Below are 23,501 nucleotides of genomic sequence, written 5' to 3'. Positions count from 1 at the left end.
GGAAGATCACGTTCCCTGCTTATCAGTTTTCCATTTCTCAGTTCCCATTCTAGTTCTCTTGGAACTGAAGCCTGTGAGGTGTCCAGAATTTGGTATTATGGATCATTAGCATATCCAAATAGAAGGTGACATACATATTACTAAGACTTTTTAATTAATATTGTTTTCAATTTTAGAAACTCTACAAGCTTGGCTGGGAGGAAATGATAAAGAAAGGCTATGACCTCACACCTGAAGCCATTTCAGTGAAATCTGCCAAAGCTTCCAGGGACATCGCAAGTGACGTAAGAAACATTTCTAATTCAATAGGAACTGCAATTTATCCAGTTGTTATAATTTACAGTGTCGTGTTGGATCTAGATACACCCGTCTGCTAAGGTGGGGCTTGGAGTAGAAAGCAAAATTGCTGACAAAGCTCTTTCCTGGTCCGTTGCTGTCAACAAAGAAAACAATTTAAGAATAGTTGCCCTGGCATCTTGATAATTCCAAAGATTTTGGTCTATCCGTGAAGTTGCTACTCCTGCAAAGTTAGGAGCTGTCTCCTCTTGTGGATGTCCAATTAGCTGATCCCAGTGCCTATAGGGAGGAATCCCTTTTACAGGTCCGAATTTCATGTGGTGACATATGTATTGCTGTTGTAACCTGGTATGCAGACAGTTCCTGCATTTATAGAAGAGATTTTATTAATCGTTAGGAAATGTTTCCAATGCTTAAGCATCTACATTTTTCTATGCTGATTATTTTATTCCTCAAAATATTTCAGTGTGTCAGGCTTTAGGAGGTCTGAACAGTATGACTGTATGAATCAGATGGCACAGGAGACCATTTATAGCCACGGGCTCTTCCTCTCCAGGGATTTTGTTCATTCCCAGGGAGAGCATTCACTGACACCAACTGATGCCCATTAGTCAAGGGGCTACTAAAACTTTACACAAGATGCCATAAAAAGATGGTAATTTCATTGGTAATGAGAAGCACTGAACTGAGAGAATATGTTGTTATTTTATATATATATATGAAATATATATATTTTATATATTTTACCATTGTCTGTTTCTTACTGTAATTTCAATAATGCAATCTTTATTATAATTTTAGTACAAGTACAAAGAAGGTTACCGCAAGCAACAGGGACATCACATTGGATTCCGCAGTTTACAGGATGACCCTAAGATGTTGTGGTCCATGCAAGTGGCCAAGATGCAGAGCGAGAGGGAGTACAAGAAAGACTTTGAAAAGTGGAAGACGAAGTTTAACATGCCTGTGGATATGTTAGGCTTCCTTCTGGCTAAGAAATGTCAGGAACTGGTCAGTGATATAGACTACAAACGGATACTACATCGCTGGACTTGTCTGCCGGACCAGAATGATGTCACCCAGGCAAAAAGGGTCTACGAGCTACAGAGTGATGTAAGCTTCCCCTGGATTTAATTATTTTATTCTTTTTGTAAGATACTTACCACTCATTGAAAAGTATCTTTAATAACTTTCCTTTGATGTCGGTATAGATCAGACTGAAGCTAAAATACCACTTGTTCTTTTAATATCATTTAATAAATTAACAGGGAATTAATCCAGTGTGGTTTTGTTTTTTTTTTCCTTAACAGAATCTATATAAGGCAGATCTACAATGGCTCAAAGGCATTGGATGGAGTCCTTTGGGATCTTTGGAATCTGAAAAGAACAAGAAAGCTTCTGAAATATTGAGTGAAAAGAAGTACCGGCAGCACCCAGACACCATTAAGTTCACAAGTATCCCAGATGCCATGGATATTGTTTTAGCAAAATCTAATGCCAAAAACAGGAGTAATGTAAGTTGCCTCTAGAGACAGAACATGTGATTCAGTAAATGAATACATTAGTATACGTTTGTTAAAAAGATCTCCATATCAGAACATGTGCTTAAAATATGCCAATATCAGCTGTTTACAATCAGTCCCTTACTGCTCAGTTGTCAAGTACTGTGCCTCATTTAGAAGATTAAGGTCTTTAGTGTTGTATAACTCATTCTGTAATAACTGCAAATAACACATTTACTATGTAGTATGTAAATCTCTTGTCATCCTGCTGTTTCCTTGGCATTTCATGGATGTAAAGAAGGAAAAAAAGAGGTATTTAACTAAGAAGTCATCATATTATTTGCTTTTAGTATTTTGTGTCACTTATGCTTTCGTAGTGCATCTTTGCTTTGTTATTGTAGGGAAAGAGTGAGCTGAATTTACTGCTGCACATGAGAGCCTTGTATCAGACAAGGTCTTTTGTTTGTGTCTCTTTTCAGATACTGTATAGAGAAGCTTGGGACAAGGACAAGACTCAGGTTCACATCATGCCTGATACTCCTGAAATTTTGCTGGCTAAATCAAACTTGATTAACATGAGTGATGTAAGTTTGTCTGCACAATTTTTTTTTTAATGTAATTTGAAATTACCCATTGTGGCTTTAGTGTAAAATACAGTAGAGTAATTCTGCAATTCTAACAGCTGTAAGCACACCTGTGATCTTTTCCTGTGAAAACTGTTATGCACCAAGAAACCTGAGTGGAATTACTAAAATATAAAGCAGAAGCAGAGTTGCTATAATATAAAAAAAATCAAGAAAATATTGAACAAAAGTTGGCAGTTTTCTGTTTCATCCCTTCTTATTATATTAACATGATAGGTACATGTTCAGTACTTATTAGTAAGCCTGTCATTCTTTTTAAAATGTCTGGTTATATTGACTTCCCTCTTTAGAATTACATAGCATTATGTAGTTTACATCAAATTCCTGATTGTAATGGGACAAATATAAACTCACGCAAAGATAAAAGTTAGCAGCTCTGTCACAGAAACTCAAGAAGGCAAAAATAATTGCAATTGAAATTAAGTGTAGAGAATCACGGGGTTGTATTATTCATCTCTGTGGAAGACTGTGAAACATTCAGAGTAGTGAGTTAAGTAAATGAAAAATTTGATCTCAAATGACTTAATCAGAAAACATAGATAGTAATTTTAAAATATTTTACATCATCAGTTACAAACTATACATTGTTAAAAGAAAACTGTGGAATTTAATTTGATGAGTGAAATTCTGTTTGGAATCTCATGCTTTATTTTCAACAATCAGGGTAGGAAATTTGTAGCATTGAAGAACTCTGCAGAGAGTTTTATTTCCAATAATGACTTTGAATCCTCCTCCAACAGAAACATTACAAGTTAGGATATGAAGAACTGAAGAAGAAAGGCTACGATCTTCCTCCTGATGCCATACCCCTCAAGTCAGCAAAGGCGTCCAGAGACATAGCTAGTGAAGTAAGTCTTACACAGTGAAAACAATAGTGGGGCATAGAGTGGGGATACACTTTGGAACAAAGATTCATTTAAATAAAAGGGGGAGAGGTCTACAATTTTAACAGGTTGTCCTCCCCAGAGGTTCTCTAATTCTTAATGCTGTAAAGTTAAATAGATTAAATAAAATAATTTATTGAATAGTATATAACCATGAAAAAAATCGGTTCTCTAATTCTTAATGCTGTAAAGTTAATTAGATTAAATAAAATAATTTATCGGATAGTATATAACCATGAAAAAATGAGATAATGTCTTCTGGACATGCAATAAAAACAATAAAAATGTGGGGAAAATATAAAAATACTTTGAAATATATTAAATATGAAAATTTCAACCACTATGTTAATAACAGAGAAAACTGCAGCTTGAAACGAGATGATAATTGTTATTTCTGCATTCAATTAGTACCAATACAAAACTGCATACAGAAAGCAGCTTGGCCACCACATCGGGGCCCGTAACATAGAGGATGACCCCAAGATGATGTGGTCGATGCACGTAGCCAAGATCCAGAGTGACCGAGAGTACAAGAAAGCCTTTGAGAAGTCCAAGACCCACTTCAGTAGCCCAGTGGACATGCTGGGCATCGTGTTGGCCAAGAAATGTCAGGAGTTGGTGAGCGATGTGGATTACAAGCACCCTCTGCATCGGTGGACCTGTCTGCCGGACCAGAACGATGTTGTACAAGCCAGGAAAGTGTATGACCTTCAGAGTGATGTGAGTAGCTCTTTGCTGGCTGTGTGAAAGCCAGACGTGAGTCTTGTGTTGTGTTCTGTTGTTGGATAAGGTACAGGTAGGGGGACTCTGTTGTGGCCATACTGTCTTGCTCAAAGTTGGTAACATGAATGAGCAGGGGTGAAGTTTGTGTGGGGTTATATTTTATGGTCACAGAAGAGTCCTGTGTTGCCTTGAACATTTTGGGGGGAAGGAAGGTCACTGCAGGTGGCTGGAGTTCTGTGTGATGGGGAAGAGCAATGGAGTAATAGGCTGGAGTTCTGTGTGACGGGGAAGAGCAATAGAGTCATATATTTTCTTTTGGAGGACCAAGAGTGGGCAAAGCAAATAATTTGTGCAGTTGTTAAGGGTATGAAAAGCCTTAGGTGGGGAGGTATAAGGCTCCTGTTGTGCCACTGCCAGCTGGAGGTTGCCAAATGAGAAGATGTTCCCTGGGGACATAAGGCAGGTGGTGGAGGGAAAGCAATTTGTGGATATCTTGGCACCTGCTTGTGCTGTTGTAGCCATGGGGAGCCAACATCCAGGGGGCTGAGCTTTACTGGGATTCCCTTCATGGTGGCTGGGGGGTTGTCCCAGGGGGATGTGTTTTTGCAGAAAGGGCTTCTCTAGGTAAAAGGAGAGGTTGCATGGAGGAAGGAGGTGGCTGAGGTGCTTTGTGTCCTTGCCTGTCCTTTCAGAACGTGTACAAGTCTGACCTGCTGTGGCTGAGGGGCATTGGCTGGTCCCCCAGTGGATCTCTGGATGATGAGAAGAATAAGAGGGCGAGCCTGATCCTGAGTGACAAGAAGTATCGGCAGCACCCAGACACCATCAAATTCACGAGCCTCCCTGACTCCATGCCTATGGTTCTGGCAAAGCACAACTCTGAGATTATGAACCAGGTGAGATGAAGCACCTGAAAGTAATAAGCACCTTCACTTCCCAGGATGCTGGCCCTTCCAGGGCCTGATTTTTGGGAGTCAGGAACTGCATCCTCTTGCAGTAGTGATTTATGGTCCTTGTTTTCAATCAAATTCTACTTTGTGTGGTTGGAGGTGTGACTCAGTGCAGTGTGGAAAACAAAGGGTGAAGGGTTAGAGGGTCTGGGACAAGAAAAGGCATTCATGAGTCAGTGCAAAGTAGGGGCCGCTTCCCTTGAGCTTAATGCTTGAGCTCAGATACTTTCTTGAGCTACTTTGCTCTTGGATTTTGATGCCTTGTGCTTGTTTGAGCTTATCTCCCCTTGTATTCTCCCATTTCAGCGCTCATACGTAGCAGCATGGGAGAAGGATAAAACCAGCATCCACATTATGCCAGACACCCCTGGTATTTTGCTGGCCCAGCAGAACAGAGTGAACTTCAGTGAGGTAGGTGTTTGAGCTGGGGTCCCTGGCCCTGGATGCTGCTATGGTCCAGGAAGAAGTGTAGTTTGATTGGAATGCTTGTTGTTTTTCTTTCAGAAACTGTACAAGCTTGCCATGGAGGAAGATAAGAAGAAAGGCTACGACATGCGGGCAGATGCCATTCCAATCAAGTCTGCTAAAGCTTCCAGAGATATTGCAAGTGATGTAAGTGCACAGGAGCCCTTGGTGGCAGAGTGTGTTGGATGCTTTCCAGGTGCTTGCTGCTGAAACCCAGTGTTTGGAACCTCAGCCCAATGGAGGCAACCAAGCTCTTACCTGTCATAGCTGTTCAGCACATCCACATACATGTTCCTTCTGGAGCGTCTCTCTGTAGCTTTCCCTGCATGTTCTGGGTGTAGGTTGTTGCAAGTGTAGCTGTAGATGGTACGTAGAGAGTAGCTGTGGGATCTGAGTGATGGAGATGCTCCAAAGCAGTGTCCCTACTGAGCTTGTTACAGCATTTCCTCATACGACAGCATGTCCTTTTGAGGTGGTGTATGATGCCTCCTGTACTTACAGTCTGGGAGTCTAGTTCTCAAGGTTGGATGGAGCTGCTGTGTGATCCTCCAACTGCCTCCTGTGGCCAAGAGTAGACATGGAGAGATGGACGTGCAGGACACAGTAGGGATATGCTGAGCTTAGACACCTCTTCACGTGGTGATCTTGCCAGGCTCCATTGCAAAGCGCTTGCTCACAGGCGCTGCTGGAGATTAGTGTGAGAAGGGAGAAGAGCTGGGCTGGAACTTACTGATCTTCTCTCCCCTGCAGTACAAATACAAAGAAGGCTATCGCAAGCAGCTTGGCCACCACATCGGGGCCCGTAACATAGAGGATGACCCCAAGATGATGTGGTCGATGCACGTAGCCAAGATCCAGAGTGACCGAGAGTACAAGAAAGCCTTTGAGAAGTCCAAGACCCACTTCAGTAGCCCAGTGGACATGCTGGGCATCGTGTTGGCCAAGAAATGTCAGGAGTTGGTGAGCGATGTGGATTACAAGCACCCTCTGCATCGGTGGACCTGTCTGCCGGACCAGAACGATGTTGTACAAGCCAGGAAAGTGTATGACCTTCAGAGTGATGTGAGTAGTTCTTTGCTGGCTGTGTGAAAGCCAGACATCTGTCTTGTGTTGTGTTCTGTTGTTGGAGAAGGTGGAGGTAGGGGGACTCTGTTGTGGCCATACTGTCTTGCTCAAAGTTGGTGACATGAATGAGCAGGGGGGAAGTTTGTGTGGGGTCATATTTTATGGTCACAGAAGAGTCCTGTGTTGCCTTGAACATTTTGGGGGGAAGGAAGGTCACTGCAGGTGGCTGGAGTTCTGTGTGATGGGGAAGAGCAATGGAGTAATAATATATTTTCTTTTGGAGGACCAAGAGTGGGCAAAGCAAATAATTTGTGCAGTTGTTAAGGGTATGAAAAGCCTTAGGTGGGGAGGTATAAGGCTCCTGTTGTGCCACTGCCAGCTGGAGGTTGCCAAATGAGAAGATGTTCCCTGGGGACATAAGGCAGGTGGTGGAGGGAAAGCAATTTGTGGATATCTTGGCACCTGCTTGTGCTGTTGTAGCCATGGGGAGCCAACATCCAGGGGGCTGAGCTTTACTGGGATTCCCTTCATGGTGGCTGGGGGGTTGTCCCAGGGGGGTGTGTTTTTGCAGAAAGGGCTTCTCTAGGTAAAAGGAGAGGTTGCATGGAGGAAGGAGGTGGCTGAGGTGCTTTGTGTCCTTGCCTGTCCTTTCAGAACGTGTACAAGTCTGACCTGCTGTGGCTGAGGGGCATTGGCTGGTCCCCCAGTGGATCTCTGGATGATGAGAAGAATAAGAGGGCGAGCCTGATCCTGAGTGACAAGAAGTATCGGCAGCACCCGGACACCATCAAATTCACGAGCCTCCCTGACTCCATGCCTATGCTTTTGGCAAAGCACAACTCTGAGATTATGAACCAGGTGAGTTGTCCTTGCATTTGCCACCTGAAGGTAATAAGCGCCTTCATTTCCCTGGATGTTGGGCTCTCTCCTTCCAGGGCCTGAGTTTTGGGAGTCAGGAACTGCATCCTCTTGCAGTAGTGATTTATGGTCCTTGTTTTCAATCAAATTCTACTTTGTGTGGTTGGAGGTGTGACTCAGTGCAGTGTGGAAAACAAAGGGTGAAGGGTTAGAGGGTCTGGGACAAGAAAAGGCATTCATGAGTCAGTGCAAAGTAGGGGCCGCTTCCCTTGAGCTTAATGCTTGAGCTCAGATACTTTCTTGAGCTACTTTGCTCTTGGATTTTGATGCCTTGTGCTTGTTTGAGCTTATCTCCCCTTGTATTCTCCCATTTCAGCGCTCATACGTAGCAGCATGGGAGAAGGATAAAACCAGCATCCACATTATGCCAGACACCCCTGGTATTTTGCTGGCCCAGCAGAACAGAGTGAACTTCAGTGAGGTAGGTGTTTGAGCTGGGGTCCCTGGCCCTGGATGCTGCTATGGTCCAGGAAGAAGTGTAGTTTGATTGGAATGCTTGTTGTTTTTCTTTCAGAAACTGTACAAGCTTGCCATGGAGGAAGATAAGAAGAAAGGCTACGACATGCGGGCAGATGCCATTCCAATCAAGTCTGCTAAAGCTTCCAGAGATATTGCAAGTGATGTAAGTGCACAGGAGCCCTTGGTGGCAGAGTGTGTTGGATGCTTTCCAGGTGCTTGCTGCTGAAACCCAGTGTTTGGAACCTCAGCCCAATGGAGGCAACCAAGCTCTTACCTGTCATAGCTGTTCAGCACATCCACATACATGTTCCTTCTGGAGGGTCTGTCTGTAGCTTTCCCTGCATGTTCTGGGTGTAGGTTGTTGCAAGTGTAGGTGTAGATGGTATGTAGAGAGTAGCTGTGGGATCTGAGTGATGGAGATGCTCCAAAGCAGTGTCCCTACTGAGCTTGTTACAGCATTTCCTCATACGACAGCATGTCCTTTTGAGGTGGTGTATGATGCCTCCTGTACTTACAGTCTGGGAGTCTAGTTCTCAAGGTTGGATGGAGCTGCTGTGTGATCCTCCAACTGTCTCCTGTGGCCTAGATGATGCCTCCTGTACTTACAGTCTGGGAGTCTAGTTCTCAAGGTTGGATGGAGCTGCTGTGTGATCCTCCAACTGCCTCCTGTGGCCAAGAGTAGACATGGAGAGATGGACGTGCAGGACACAGTAGGGATATGCTGAGCTTAGACACCTCTTCACGTGGTGATCTTGCCAGGCTCCATTGCAAAGCGCTTGCTCACAGGCGCTGCTGGAGATTAGTGTGAGAAGGGAGAAGAGCTGGGCTGGAACTTACTGATCTTCTCTCCCCTGCAGTACAAATACAAAGAAGGCTATCGCAAGCAGCTTGGCCACCACATCGGGGCCCGTAACATAGAGGATGACCCCAAGATGATGTGGTCGATGCATGTAGCCAAGATCCAGAGTGACCGAGAGTACAAGAAAGCCTTTGAGAAGTCCAAGACCCACTTCAGTAGCCCAGTGGACATGCTGGGCATCGTGTTGGCCAAGAAATGTCAGGAGTTGGTGAGCGATGTGGATTACAAGCACCCTCTGCATCGGTGGACCTGTCTGCCGGACCAGAACGATGTTGTACAAGCCAGGAAAGTGTATGACCTTCAGAGTGATGTGAGTTGTTCTTTGCTGGCTGTGTGAAAGCCAGACATCTGTCTTGTGTTGTGTTCTGTTGTTGGAGAAGGTGCAGGTGGGGCGTGTAAATCTGGGCTGATTCTGGGAGACTGAGACTGTGATGTGGCCATACTGTCTTGCTGAGAGATGATTTCATGACTGAGCAGGGTGAAGTTTGTGTGGGGTCATATCTTATGGTCACAGAAGAGTCCTTGAGCATTTTGAGGGGAAGGAAGGTCACTGCAGGTGGCTGGAGTTCTGTGTGATGGGGAAGAGCAACAGAGTCAAGTATTTCCTTTTGGAGGAATGACAGTGGGCAAAGGCAAGGCACGTGTGCAGTTGGGAATGGGGTGAAGAGCCTTAGGTGGGGAGGTATAAGGCTCCTGTTGTGCCACTGCCAGCTGGAGGTTGCCAAATGGGGAAGATGTTTCCTGGGGACATAAGGAAGGTGGTGGAGGGAAAGCAATTTGTGGATATCTTGGCACCTGCTTGTGCTGTTGTAGCCATGGGGAGCCAACATCCAGGGGGCTGAGCTTCCTGGGCGTCCCTTCATGGTGTCTGGTGGGTTGTCCCAGGGGGATCTGTTTTTGTAGGAAGAAATTCTCTAGGTAGAGGAGAGGTTGCATGGAGGAAAGAGGTTGCTGAGGTGCTTTGTGTCCTTGCCTGTCCTTTCAGAACGTGTACAAGTCTGACCTGCTGTGGCTGAGGGGCATTGGCTGGTCCCCCAGTGGATCTCTGGATGATGAGAAGAATAAGAGGGCGAGCCTGATCCTGAGTGACAAGAAGTATCGGCAGCACCCGGACACCATCAAATTCACGAGCCTCCCTGACTCCATGCCTATGCTTTTGGCAAAGCACAACTCTGAGATTATGAACCAGGTGAGTTGTCCTTGCATTTGCCACCTGAAGGTAATAAGCGCCTTCATTTCCCTGGATGTTGGGCTCTCTCCTTCCAGGGCCTGAGTTTTGGGAGTCAGGAACTGCATCCTCTTGCAGTAGTGATTTATGGTCCTTGTTTTCAATCAAATTCTACTTTGTGTGGTTGGAGGTGTGACTCAGTGCAGTGTGGAAAACAAAGGGTGAAGTGTTACAAGGTTTTGGAACAAAAGAAGCTATTCCTGAGTCACTGCAAAGTCAAGGCCAATAGCTTCAATTCCTTCAGTTGATTTGCTGTTGGATTTTATTTCCTTGAGCTTGTTTGATCTTATTTCATGTTGTATTCTCCCATTTCAGCGCTCATACGTAGCAGCATGGGAGAAGGATAAAACCAGCATCCACATTATGCCAGACACCCCTGGTATTTTGCTGGCCCAGCAGAACAGAGTGAACTTCAGTGAGGTAGGTGTTTGAGCTGGGGTCCCTGGCCCTGGATGCTGCTATGGTCCAGGAAGAAGTGTAGTTTGATTGGAATGCTTGTTGTTTTTCTTTCAGAAACTGTACAAGCTTGCCATGGAGGAAGATAAGAAGAAAGGCTACGACATGCGGGCAGATGCCATTCCAATCAAGTCTGCTAAAGCTTCCAGAGATATTGCAAGTGATGTACGTACACAGGCACCCTTGGTAGCATGCTCTCTTCAGTCTTATTTGACCTTGCAGAAGCAAGCCTTGGAAAAAGTCGTAGTATCATAGAATCATAGAATGGTTTAGTCCAGAAGGGATCTTATAAATCATCCGGTTCCTAGCCCTCTGCCATGGCCATGGGCAACTTCCACCAAACGAGGTTGCTCAAATCCCAGTCCAACCTGGCCTTGAACCCCTCCAGCGATGGCGCAGCCACAGCTTCTCTGGGCAACCTGACCCAGGGTCTCACCACCTTCACAGCAAAGAATTTCTCCCTGAGTTCTCATCTCAATCTCCCCTCTTTCAGTTGGAATCCATACCCCCTCATCCTATGTCTCCAATCCCTGATTGGAGTCACCTCCCTTGCCCTGCTGGCCACACTTCTTTTGATGCGGTCCTTGGGAATTGCTTGGCACCTGCTTGTGCTGTTGTAGCCATGGGGAGCCAACATCCAGGGGGCGGAGCTTCCTGGGAGTCCCTTCCTGGTGGCTGGGTGCTCCAAAGCAGTGTCCCTACTGAGCTTGTGATAGCATCTCCTCGTACGACAGCGTGTCCTTTTGAGGTGGTTTATGATGCCTCCTGTACTTACAGTCTGGGAGTCTAGTTCTCAAGGTTGGATGGAGCTGCTGTGTGATCCTCCAACTGCCTCCTGTGGCCAAGAGTAGACATGGAGAGATGGACGTGCAGGACACAGTAGGGATATGCTGAGCTTAGACACCTCTTCACGTGGTGATCTTGCCAGGCTCCATTGCAAAGCGCTTGCTCACAGGCGCTGCTGGAGATTAGTGTGAGAAGGGAGAAGAGCTGGGCTGGAACTTACTGATCTTCTCTCCCCTGCAGTACAAATACAAAGAAGGCTATCGCAAGCAGCTTGGCCACCACATCGGGGCCCGTAACATAGAGGATGACCCCAAGATGATGTGGTCGATGCACGTAGCCAAGATCCAGAGTGACCGAGAGTACAAGAAAGCCTTTGAGAAGTCCAAGACCCACTTCAGTAGCCCAGTGGACATGCTGGGCATCGTGTTGGCCAAGAAATGTCAGGAGTTGGTGAGCGATGTGGATTACAAGCACCCTCTGCATCGGTGGACCTGTCTGCCGGACCAGAACGATGTTGTACAAGCCAGGAAAGTGTACGACCTTCAGAGTGATGTGAGTTGTTCTTTGCTGGCTGTGTGAAAGCCAGACATCTGTCTTGTGTTGTGTTCTGTTGTTGGAGAAGGTGCAGGTGGGGAGCATAAGTCTGGGCTGATTCTGGGAGATGGAGACTGTGATGTGGCCATACTGTCTTGCTGAGAGATGATTTCATGACTGAGCAGGGTTGAAGTTTGTGTGGGGTCATACGTTATGGTCCCAGAAGAGTCCTTGAGCATTTTGTGGGGAAGGAAGGTCGCTGCAGGTGGCTGGAGTTTTGTGTGATGGGGAAGAGCAACAGAGTCAAGTATTTCCTTTTGGAGGAATGACAGTGGGCAAAGGCAAGACACGTGTGCAGTTGGGAATGGGGTGGGGAGGTATAAGGCTCCTCTTGTGCCACTGCCAGCTGGAGATTGCCAATGGGGATGATGTTCCCTGGGAACATAAGGAAGGTTCTGGAGGGAAAGCAATTTGGGAATTGCTTGGCACCTGCTTGTGCTGTTGTAGCCATGGGGAGCCAACATCCAGGGGGCGGAGCTTCCTGGGAGTCCCTTCCTGGTGGCTGGGGGGTTGGCCCAGGGAGATGTGTTTTTGTAGGCAGAGTAGGAGAAGAGGTGCCATGGAGGAAGGAGGTGGCTGAGGTGCTTTATGTTCTTGCCTGTCCTTTCAGAACGTGTACAAGTCTGACCTGCTGTGGCTGAGGGGCATTGGCTGGTCCCCCAGTGGTTCTCTGGATGATGAGAAGAATAAGAGGGCAGGCCTCATCCTGAGTGACAAGAAGTATCGGCAGCACCCGGACACCATCAAGTTCACGAGCCTCCCTGACTCCATGCCGATGCTTTTGGCAAAGCACAACTCTGAGATTATGAACCAGGTGAGATGTCCTTGCGTTTGCCACCTGAAGGAAACAGCTGCCTTCCTTTCCCAAGACATTGATGTTCCTTGAGCTACTTTGCTCATGGAGTTTGTTGGCTGTTCTTGCATTGTCTCATTTCACATTGTACTAATTTTTTCAGCGCTCATACACAGAAGCATGGGAGAAGGATAAAACCAGCATCCACATTATGCCAGACACCCCTGGTATTTTGCTGGCCCAGCAGAACAGAGTGAACTTCAGTGAGGTAGGTGTTTGAACTGGGGTTAAGCAACTGTCCCTGGATGCTGCTATGGTCCAGGAAGAAGTGTAGTTTGATTGGAATGTTTGTTGTTTTTCTTTCAGAAAATGTACAAGCTTGCCATGGAGGAAGATAAGAAGAAAGGCTACGACATGCGGGCAGATGCCATTCCAATCAAGTCTGCTAAAGCTTCCAGAGATATTGCAAGTGATGTACGTACACAGGCACCCTTGGTAGCATGCTCTCTTCAGTCTTATTTGACCTTGCAGAAGCAAGCCTTGGAAAAAGTCGTAGTATCATAGAATCATAGAATGGTTTAGTCCAGAAGGGATCTTATAAATCATCCGGTTCCTAGCCCTCTGCCATGGCCATGGGCAACTTCCACCAAACGAGGTTGCTCAAATCCCAGTCCAACCTGGCCTTGAACCCCTCCAGCGATGGCGCAGCCACAGCTTCTCTGGGCAACCTGACCCAGGGTCTCACCACCTTCACAGCAAAGAATTTCTCCCTGAGTTCTCATCTCAATCTCCCCTCTTTCAGTTGGAATCCATACCCCCTCATCCTATGTCTCCAATCCCTGATTGGAGTCACCTCCCTTGCCCTGCTGGCCACACTTCTTTTGATGCGGTCCTGGATACAATTGGCTTTCTGGGCTGCAAGTGCCCATTGCTGGCTCACATTCAATTTTTCATCCCCCAACACCCCCATGTCCTCTGCAGAGCTATCCTCAGTCCACTCATCACCCAGCCTGTGTCCATGTTTGTGATTGTCTCACCCAGGTTCAGGACCTTACACTTGACCTTGTTGGAGTTTATGAGGTTTGCATGGACCCACCTTGCTAGCCTGTCAGGGTCCCCGTGGATGGAATCCCTTCCCTCTTGAGTATCAACCACACCACTCAGCCTTCTGCAGGCTTGCACTCAATCCTACTGTCCCTGTCCCCAGCAAATATGTTAAATAATACTGGTCCCAATACAAACCCCTGAGGGACACCACTCATCACTGGTCTCTACCTGGAGTTTGAGCCGGTGACTCCAACTCTTTGAGTGCGACCATCCAGCCAATTCCTTATCCACCGAGCGGTCCATCTGTCAAATCCACGTCTCTCTATTTGAGAGACAAGGATGTTGTGTGCCACAGCATCAAATGCTTTGCACAAGTCTGGGTAGATGATGTCAGTTGCTCTTTCTTTATCCACCAAAGCTGTAACCTTGTCATAGAAGGCCACCAAATTTTTCAGGCATGATTTGCCCTTACTGAAGCCACATTGGCTGTCACCAGTCAACTCTCTGTTTTCCTTGTGCCTTAGCAGAGTTTCCAGGAGGATCTACTCCATGATCTTGCCAGGCACAGAGATGAGGCTGACTGGGCTGTAGTTTTCTGGGTCTTCTTTTTTTCCCTTTTTAAAAACGGGCTATTTTTTGCCTTATCCCATCACCAGGAACTTCACCAGTCTGACGCAACTTTTCAAGTACGATGGATAGTGGTTCAGCAACTACATCTGCCAGTTCCCTCAGGAACTGCAGATGCATCTCATCAGGTCCCATGGACTTGTCCATTAGACAGTCTTGAACCAGATCTTCTCCTCCAGTGGGCAGTACTTCATTGTCCCAGCCCCTGCTTTTGGATTCAGTGAACTGGGCAGCGTGTCTAGAGCACTTGCCAGTGAAGACCGAGGCAAAAAAGTATCTGGAGTATCTCAGCCTTCTCCATGCCACTTGTAGCCAGGTCTCCCATTTTGCTCATCACGGCAAAACTAGGGGAGCTCTAGGGGTACAGTTTCTTTCATCTTCCTTTCTTGTCCTGTGTACCTAATGAAACCCTTCTTGTTATTTTTTATGTCCCAAGCCAAGTTCAGCTCCAACTGTGCCTTTGTTTTGCTGATCTCCTCACTGCACTCCCAGACCATATCCCTGTAATCTCCCCAGAATGTACAACCCTGCCTCCACAGCCATTGCCTTTTGGTTTTGGTTTGGCTCGTAGGTCTTGACTTAGCCAAGCTGGCCTCCTGCCTGCCTTGCCTGACCTCCTGCATGTTGGGATTGAGAGCTCTTGCGCCCTGAGCAAAATGTCTTTAAACATCTCCCAGCTCTCATTCGCTCCTTTATCTCTGAGGACAGTTTCCCAAGGGATACCACTCACTAGCACCATAACCAGCTGAAAGTTTGGCTTTCTGAGGGTTAGAGTACTGGCTCTAATTTTTAACTGTCCTGTAGCCCTCACAATTGACAATTCTACTAGAGCATGATGGCTGCAGCCCAGCTCCAGTCTTGACCTCTTCGATAAATTAATCCTCATTAGTGAGCAACAGGTCCATCAGTGCCTCTTGTCTGGTCAGGCTCTCATTCACATCTAATAGGAAGATCTCCTCAATGCATTCCAGTGGTCTCCTGGATGGCTTGCAGTATGCTGTGCTGCTTTTACAGCTGAAGTTAGGATGGCCCTCCAACTGCCTCCTGTGGCCAAGGGTAGACATGGAGAGATGGAAGTGTAGGACACAGTAGGGATATGCTGAGCTTAGACACCTCTTCATGTGATGATCTTGCCAGGCTCCATTAACGAAACACTTGCTCACAGGCGCTGCTGGAGATTAGTGTGAGAAGGGAGAAGAGCTGGGCTGGAACTTACTGATCTTCTCTCCCCTGCAGTACAAATACAAAGAAGGCTATCGCAAGCAGCTTGGCCACCACATCGGGGCCCGTAACATAGAGGATGACCCCAAGATGATGTGGTCGATGCACGTAGCCAAGATCCAGAGTGACCGAGAGTACAAGAAAGCCTTTGAGAAGTCCAAGACCCACTTCAGTAGCCCAGTGGACATGCTGGGCATCGTGTTGGCCAAGAAATGTCAGGAGTTGGTGAGCGATGTGGATTACAAGCACCCTCTGCATCGGTGGACCTGTCTGCCGGACCAGAACGATGTTGTACAAGCCAGGAAAGTGTACGACCTTCAGAGTGATGTGAGTTGTTCTTTGCTGGCTGTGTGCAAACCATATGTTTGTCTTGTGTTGTGTTCTGTTGCTGGAGAAGGTGCAGGTGGGGGGCATAAGTCTGGGCTGATTCTGGGAGACGGAACGTAAGTCTGGCTCATTCTGACCAGATTGTGGCCATACTGTCTTGCTGAGAGATGATTTTCATGACTGAGCAGGGTGAAGTTTGTGTCGAGTCATATTTTATGGTCCCAGAAGAGTCCTTGAGCATTTTGGGGGGAAGGAAGGTCACTGCAGGTGGCTGGAGTTCTCTGTGATGGGGAAGAGCAACAGAGTCAAGTATTTCCTTTTGGAGGAATGACAGTGGGCAAAGGCAAGGCACGTGTGCAGTTGGGAATGGGGTGAAAAGCATTCAATGATCAGATATGAGTCTCTTCTGTGCCACTGCCAACTGGTGATTGCCAAATCAGAAAGATGTTCCCTGGAGACATGAAGAAGATGGTGGAGGGAAGTTTTTGTGGGTATCTTGGCACTTGCTTGTGCTGTTGTAGCCATGGGGAGTTGACATCCAGGGGACAGAGCTTCCTGGGAGTCCCTTCATGGTGGCTGGTGGGTTGGCCCAGGGAGATGTGTTTTTGTAGGCAGAGTAGGAGAAGAGGTGCCATGGAGGAAGGAGGTGGCTGAGGTGCTTTGTGTCCTTGCCTGTCCTTTCAGAATGTGTACAAGTCTGACCTGCTGTGGCTGAGGGGCATTGGCTGGTCCCCCAGTGGTTCTCTGGACGATGACTTGTATTCTCCCATTTCAGCGCTCATACGTAGCAGCATGGGAGAAGGATAAAACCAGCATCCACATTATGCCAGACACCCCTGGTATTTTGCTGGCCCAGCAGAACAGAGTGAACTTCAGTGAGGTAGGTGTTTGAGCTGGGGTCCCTGGCCCTGGATGCTGCTATGGTCCAGGAAGAAGTGTAGTTTGATTGGAATGCTTGTTGTTTTTCTTTCAGAAACTGTACAAGCTTGCCATGGAGGAAGATAAGAAGAAAGGCTACGACATGCGGGCAGATGCCATTCCAATCAAGTCTGCTAAAGCTTCCAGAGATATTGCAAGTGATGTAAGTGCACAGGAGCCCTTGGTGGCAGAGTGTGTTGGATGCTTTCCAGGTGCTTGCTGCTGAAACCCAGTGTTTGGAACCTCAGCCCAATGGAGGCAACCAAGCTCTTACCTGTCATAGCTGTTCAGCTCATCTGTAAATGTGTTCATTCTGGAGGGTCACCCCTCCATACTACCAGTCTGCACGCCCCTGATGTTGCAGCTTCACAGCTGTGCTGGACTTCAGGAAGGAAAATACAAACCAAGATTTTTTTTGTACAAATATACACAATGTAAAAGTAATATTTTTTTACTATTAATATGTATTAATATAAAAATTCAAATTTTTTTCCATATATGCATTTGGTGTCCCTATTTAAACTTCTAGCGCTTTCTCTATGGTCTTCCATTTTTTATCTTCTCAGCAGACTGAATAGGAAATTTTTGTCTATCATGCTGAGAGGTGACTAACTGATTCTTTATGTAGGGGATATTTACTGAACTTTGGGCCTTTTGTGTTGCTGCCATAAATTAGAGACTTTTTTCACTCTCTGTTACTGAGTAGTAGCTCTTTAATATGTAGTCCAGGGAGTGTCCTTGGAAATGTGAAGTCATATCAGGCAAATATTATTGTATGAATCCTTTTATAGTCTTACGCTGCAGTTCATCTGCAGAATTGTTTCTCAATCTAAAGTCTCTGTGGTTTTAGATACTAAGTCTTCTGGAGGTTGTGCCACAGAGGTTGGTAGGGATCTAAAGAAAACTCAACTAAAACTCACTGAATGTTTTTTTAATCTGTAGTACAAGTATAAGGAAGGCTATCGCAAGCAGCTTGGCCACCACATCGGGGCCCGTAACATAGAGGATGACCCCAAGATGTTGTGGTCGATGCACGGAGCCAAGATCCAGAGTGACGGAGAGTACAAGAAAGCCTTTGAGAAGACCAAGACCCACTTCAGTAGCCCAGTGGACATGCTGGGCATTGTGTTGGCCAAGAAATGTCAGGAGTTGGTGAGCGACATCGATTACCGCAACTATCTACATGAATGGACTTGCCTGCCAGACCAGAACGATGTTATCCATGCTAGGAAGGCCTATGATCTACAGAGTGATGTGAGTACTTGCTGATAAGTGTTTGAGTTCCAAAGTGTGTGCAATTTCCTTGGCATATAAACTACAAACGCTGCTTGAACTCTCTCTCCCATATAGTGTTTTTTCACATTGTGTTTTTCTTTACCTGTTCCAAGCAAGGTCATAAGATCTTTAGGAATGAATGAGTTTGTGTATATGGAAGGTTGAGTATTATCAAATTCTATATATAGCTCATCAGTTAGCCAAATAGTAGAACTAGCTGCATACATGCCCGCATAGTAGACAGTCTTAATAAGTTTATGTGCCACTTAATTGCAATTAAAGAGGAAATGCATAGTGTGACAACTGCTTTTAGTTGCGTGAATTTAGTGGGGATAATCCCTTTGTTCTATGCTGGAGAAAATGGTTTGAATTAAGATCTGCTCTTCTTCATGGCTGACCATTTATTTATTGGGAATAAATGTTACAGGAAATGTTTATACTGACTTCCAGGGCTTTGTTTTAATCCCATTATTCTTTGACCGTTCCCCATCATATTGTTGGGTGAATGATACCTCTTGAATACAGATATGGGGTCTGAATCTAGGTTGCTAACAGAGATTGTTTTGTGGATGTAGCTAGGAGGAAGGCAATTTACAGAAAGTAAGCATTAGTTGCATGGTATATATACTTTTTTTAACTGGCAATATTAATGAGACTGCTCTCTGTATTTTGTAATAGAACTGCTACAAGTCTGACCTTGAATGGTTACGAGGCATTGGTTGGGTCCCGATTGGTTCCTTGGAAGTTGAAAAAGCCAAGAAGGCAGGAGAGATCTTGAGTGATAAAATATACCGCCAGCATCCAGACACAATCAAGTTTACTAGTGTCACCGATTCTCTGGAGATGGTCTTGGCCAAGCACAACGCAGAGACAATGAATAAGGTGAGTCTTGGTTGGATGAGGCAACACCTCAGCAGTCTCTGCCTAAACCCTGGAGACAGCACTAGAAATACAGATGTGTGGCTGCTGTGTGAGACTCCAGCACAGTGAGGCTTTAAAAGTGTAAGTTCCATTCTTGTTAACCATCAGGTGATTTATTTGCAGCAAGTTCTAATTTAATAATATCTACCAAGTTAAATTGGAATTATCGGTTGTGAAGCTTTCCATATACTCTACTGAATATCTAGTAATGTGTTACCTAACTTTCATCTAATTTTTAATATAGCAATTTGTCTAATAAATCTAAAATTTATCAAGTTTATCTAGTAATCTAGTAATTAATAAGCTACTTGTTTTAGGGCAGTCTCTGAAATAACCATATTTTAAACAATTCAGTGTAATCCTTAGAATATAAGAGTTTTCTGAATCTGTGGCCCTGTTTTCAATTCTATTGATGCCAATAAACCAACTTCCTCTTTCAAATAGGCCTTGGTCTTAGAGTTTAGATTTCTGTATGTCTGATTAGCATTCTGTGCATTTTTGTAAACTTTTTTTTTAATAGAATTCTTTGTAGGTGACTAATTCTTAACCTGGACATTAAGTATCTAGAGGAGTAAATATAAAATCTCATTGCTATATAAAGAATAAGGATTTTTTGGAATGATCTTGGAGTAGAGATCTGTAGTTCTTATGTTTTAGGAGATCAAGTAATCACTGCTTTTTTTCCCCCTTTAACATATGTTATTTCTCCTGCAGCGTTTATATACTGAGGCCTGGGATAAAGACAAGACACAAATCCACATAATGCCTGACACACCTGAGATCACACTGGCGAAACAAAACATGCAAAACTACAGTGTGGTGAGTGTGCTAGTTCTCCACATGTAACTGCTCTGGTTCATGGCTGGATCATCAGTATTCTGATAAACCTTATATAGATGATACCGTCAGTTTCTTCAAGTAACTCCCAATATTTATTCTCAAAATTGTGACTTTAAAAACATTGTTTGTGTATTTGTACAGTAGTTCATTCATACATCAGTGAGCGCTATAGAGAATAAATTCCATGGTAAGTTGTGTGTCTCCAGTGAATTTTTAAGAGTCATTTTTGCCAGCATGCATACCATTGGGAAGCTGCAAAATTAATTCTAACATTGGCAATACCAAAAAAGTAATTTCCAGCACAATTCTGAGGAGCGGGGATCCCAGTGTTCAATGTTAGTTTAGGCAAATAAACTCACATCAGTAAGAGGTGGCTTCAAAAAGTAGGTTTTACTCCACTTATATAGAACAATAGTTATCTCTAAATTTGTAGTCAATGTTATGTTATTTAAAGTATTGAGAGAAAAAAATTGTTAGCTAGTGTATTTAGTAAAGAACTTCCTTTGATATGAATTTTTATGAGCTACTGATCTGGGGCTTTGAGTTAAGAAAGTTAGATAAAGCTGGGTTAGAATAAATCTTAAATTTTTAAAGTCTACTCAGAAGCAGTTTGTTTTGCATAGCATGTCATATATGGAACTTACTGACATGAGTCCCATTCTTTAATTCTTCACCTAGAAACTCTACAAACAGGCCATGGAAGAAGACAAAAAGAAAGGCTATGATTTGAGAAGTGACGCTATCCCCATCCAGGCTGCCAAAGCCTCCCGGCAAATTGCCAGTGATGTAAGAAACTACTTCTTTCTGTCTTTGTGTGTTGACATCTGATCTCTGAAACCTGAAGGTTCTCAACTCGATTCTGTAAAAGGCATTTCAGTTAAGCTGCGATCTCAAATAACGGATTTTTGGAAGCAAATTAACTATATATGTTTAAATACATAATTGTAAAAAATAAATGTTGAGAAGTTATAAGGAAAATATAATGCTGCTATCACATTAATTTTGTAGTTCATAAACCTTTACTTTTACTGAAGTATTATCAGTATGTATATTATACATACATAGGCCTAATATATATTTAATAAGGCGAGGGTTATTTCTCACTAATATTAGTGAAGAAAGTTTTTTCAAAAAGACTTAAAAATCTCTATGGTTCTAACTCAAATCTCAAAAATTCAATCCGTGTCATTAGCTCCAGAACTGCTTTGACAGTTTGGTATTTTTGACTGTAGGTTATAGAGAAATTGTGAGTGTTTATTCTTATAAGTACTTAATATGAGTTAGTGATATTTAGAGGTAATATAGAAATACAATATATTGATTTACATTTCAGTACAAATACAAAGAAGGCTATCGCAAGCAGCTTGGCCACCACATCGGGGCCCGTAACATAGAGGATGACCCCAAGATGATGTGGTCGATGCACGTAGCCAAGATCCAGAGTGACCGAGAGTACAAGAAAGCCTTTGAGAAGTCCAAGACCCACTTCAGTAGCCCAGTGGACATGCTGGGCATTGTGTTGGCCAAGAAATGTCAAGGGTTGGTTAGCGACATCGATTACCGCCACTATCTTCACCAGTGGATCTGCCTGCCGGACCAGAACGATGTTATCCATGCTAGGAAGGCCTATGATCTACAGAGTGATGTGAGTTCTTTTTGATTTAATTTCTGGTGAGGAATGTATTTGATTTGTATGTATTTTTACATAGATGGACCAGGCAATCATGTAACAATATGGTAGATCCTGAGTGACAAGAAGTATCGGCAGCACCCGGACACCATCAAGTTCACGAGCCTCCCTGACTCCATGCCGATGCTTTTGGCAAAGCACAACTCTGAGATTATGAACCAGGTGAGATGTCCTTGCGTTTGCCACCTGAAGGAAACAGCTGCCTTCCTTTCCTAAGACATTGATGTTCCTTGAGCTACTTTGCTCATGGAGTTTGTTGGCTGTTCTTGCATTGTCTCATTTCACATTGTACTAATTTTTTCAGCGCTCATACGTAGAAGCATGGGAGAAGGATAAAACCAGCATCCACATTATGCCAGACACCCCTGGTATTTTGCTGGCCCAGCAGAACAGAGTGAACTTCAGTGAGGTAGGTGTTTGAAGTGGGGTTAAGCAACTGTCCCTGGATGCTGCTATGGTCCAGGAAGAAGTGTAGTTTGATTGGAATGCTTGTTGTTTTTCCTTCAGAAACTGTACAAGCTTGCCATGGAGGAAGATAAGAAGAAAGGCTACGACATGCGGGCAGATGCCATTCCAATCAAGTCTGCTAAAGCTTCCAGAGATATTGCAAGTGATGTGAGTGGACAGGAGCCCTTGGTGGCAGAGTGTGTTGGATGCTTTCCAGGTGCTTGCTGCTGAAACCCAGTGTTTGGAACCTCAGCCCAATGGAGGCAACCAAGCTCTTACCTGTCATAGCTGTTCAGCTCATCTGTAAATGTGTTCCTTCTGGAGGGTCACCCCTCCATACTACCAGTCTGCACGCCCCTGATGTTGCAGCTTCACAGCTGTGCTGGACTTCAGGAAGGAAAATACAAACCAAGATTTTTTTTGTACAAATATACACAATGTAAAAGTAATATTTTTTTACTATTAATATGTATTAATATAAAAATTCAAATTTTTTTCCATATATGCATTTGGTGTCCCTATTTAAACTTCTAGCGCTTTCTCTATGGTCTTCCATTTTTTATCTTCTCAGCAGACTGAATAGGAAATTTTTGTCTATCATGCTGAGAGGTGACTAACTGATTCTTTATGTAGGGGATATTTACTGAACTTTGGGCCTTTTGTGTTGCTGCCATAAATTAGAGACTTTTTTCACTCTCTGTTACTGAGTAGTAGCTCTTTAATATGTAGTCCAGGGAGTGTCCTTGGAAATGTGAAGTCATATCAGGCAAATATTATTGTATGAATCCTTTTATAGTCTTACGCTGCAGTTCATCTGCAGAATTGTTTCTCAATCTAAAGTCTCTGTGGTTTTAGATACTAAGTCTTCTGGAGGTTGTGCCACAGAGGTTGGTAGGGATCTAAAGAAAACTCAACTAAAACTCACTGAATGTTTTTTTAATCTGTAGTACAAGTATAAGGAAGGCTATCGCAAGCAGCTTGGCCACCACATCGGGGCCCGTAACATAGAGGATGACCCCAAGATGTTGTGGTCGATGCACGTAGCCAAGATCCAGAGTGACAGAGAGTACAAGAAAGCCTTTGAGAAGACCAAGACCCACTTCAGTAGCCCAGTGGACATGCTGGGCATTGTGTTGGCCAAGAAATGTCAGGAGTTGGTGAGCGACATCGATTACCGCAACTATCTACATGAATGGACTTGCCTGCCAGACCAGAACGATGTTATCCATGCTAGGAAGGCCTATGATCTACAGAGTGATGTGAGTACTTGCTGATAAGTGTTTGAGTTCCAAAGTGTGTGCAATTTCCTTGGCATATAAACTACAAACGCTGCTTGAACTCTCTCTCCCATATAGTGTTTTTTCACATTGTGTTTTTCTTTACCTGTTCCAAGCAAGGTCATAAGATCTTTAGGAATGAATGAGTTTGTGTATATGGAAGGTTGAGTATTATCAAATTCTATATATAGCTCATCAGTTAGCCAAATAGTAGAACTAGCTGCATACATGCCCGCATAGTAGACAGTCTTAATAAGTTTATGTGCCACTTAATTGCAATTAAAGAGG

The 23,501-nt window shown here is 44.5% G+C and overlaps 1 protein-coding gene across 1 annotated transcript in view; it reads left to right on the top strand.

Moving 5' to 3' along the window:
• The window catches only part of LOC106898243 (nebulin-like), a gene marked incomplete at both ends in the record, with an annotated part of 48,416 nt that overhangs the window by 9,152 nt on the left and 15,763 nt on the right, over positions 1 to 23,501 (top strand). Inside the window, 33 exon segments of the mRNA XM_014959380.1 lie at positions 177 to 284; positions 1,099 to 1,410; positions 1,608 to 1,811; positions 2,279 to 2,383; positions 3,184 to 3,291; positions 3,736 to 4,047; positions 4,743 to 4,946; positions 5,307 to 5,411; positions 5,505 to 5,612; positions 6,216 to 6,527; positions 7,185 to 7,388; positions 7,765 to 7,869; positions 7,963 to 8,070; positions 8,765 to 9,076; positions 9,752 to 9,955; positions 10,310 to 10,414; positions 10,508 to 10,615; positions 11,477 to 11,788; positions 12,441 to 12,644; positions 12,787 to 12,891; positions 12,990 to 13,097; positions 15,534 to 15,845; positions 16,530 to 16,603; positions 16,638 to 16,725; positions 16,819 to 16,926; positions 17,706 to 18,017; positions 18,717 to 18,920; positions 19,674 to 19,778; positions 20,478 to 20,585; positions 21,133 to 21,651; positions 21,794 to 21,898; positions 21,997 to 22,104; positions 22,884 to 23,195. Coding sequence (XP_014814866.1) covers positions 177 to 284; positions 1,099 to 1,410; positions 1,608 to 1,811; positions 2,279 to 2,383; positions 3,184 to 3,291; positions 3,736 to 4,047; positions 4,743 to 4,946; positions 5,307 to 5,411; positions 5,505 to 5,612; positions 6,216 to 6,527; positions 7,185 to 7,388; positions 7,765 to 7,869; positions 7,963 to 8,070; positions 8,765 to 9,076; positions 9,752 to 9,955; positions 10,310 to 10,414; positions 10,508 to 10,615; positions 11,477 to 11,788; positions 12,441 to 12,644; positions 12,787 to 12,891; positions 12,990 to 13,097; positions 15,534 to 15,845; positions 16,530 to 16,603; positions 16,638 to 16,725; positions 16,819 to 16,926; positions 17,706 to 18,017; positions 18,717 to 18,920; positions 19,674 to 19,778; positions 20,478 to 20,585; positions 21,133 to 21,651; positions 21,794 to 21,898; positions 21,997 to 22,104; positions 22,884 to 23,195 — 6,108 coding nt within the window.

This window comes from Calidris pugnax, unplaced genomic scaffold, assembly GCF_001431845.1.
Source record: "Calidris pugnax isolate Ruff unplaced genomic scaffold, ASM143184v1 scaffold466, whole genome shotgun sequence".
In the NCBI taxonomy this organism is placed as follows: domain Eukaryota; kingdom Metazoa; phylum Chordata; class Aves; order Charadriiformes; family Scolopacidae; genus Calidris; species Calidris pugnax.
This window is presented reverse-complemented; position numbering and strand designations above follow the sequence as displayed.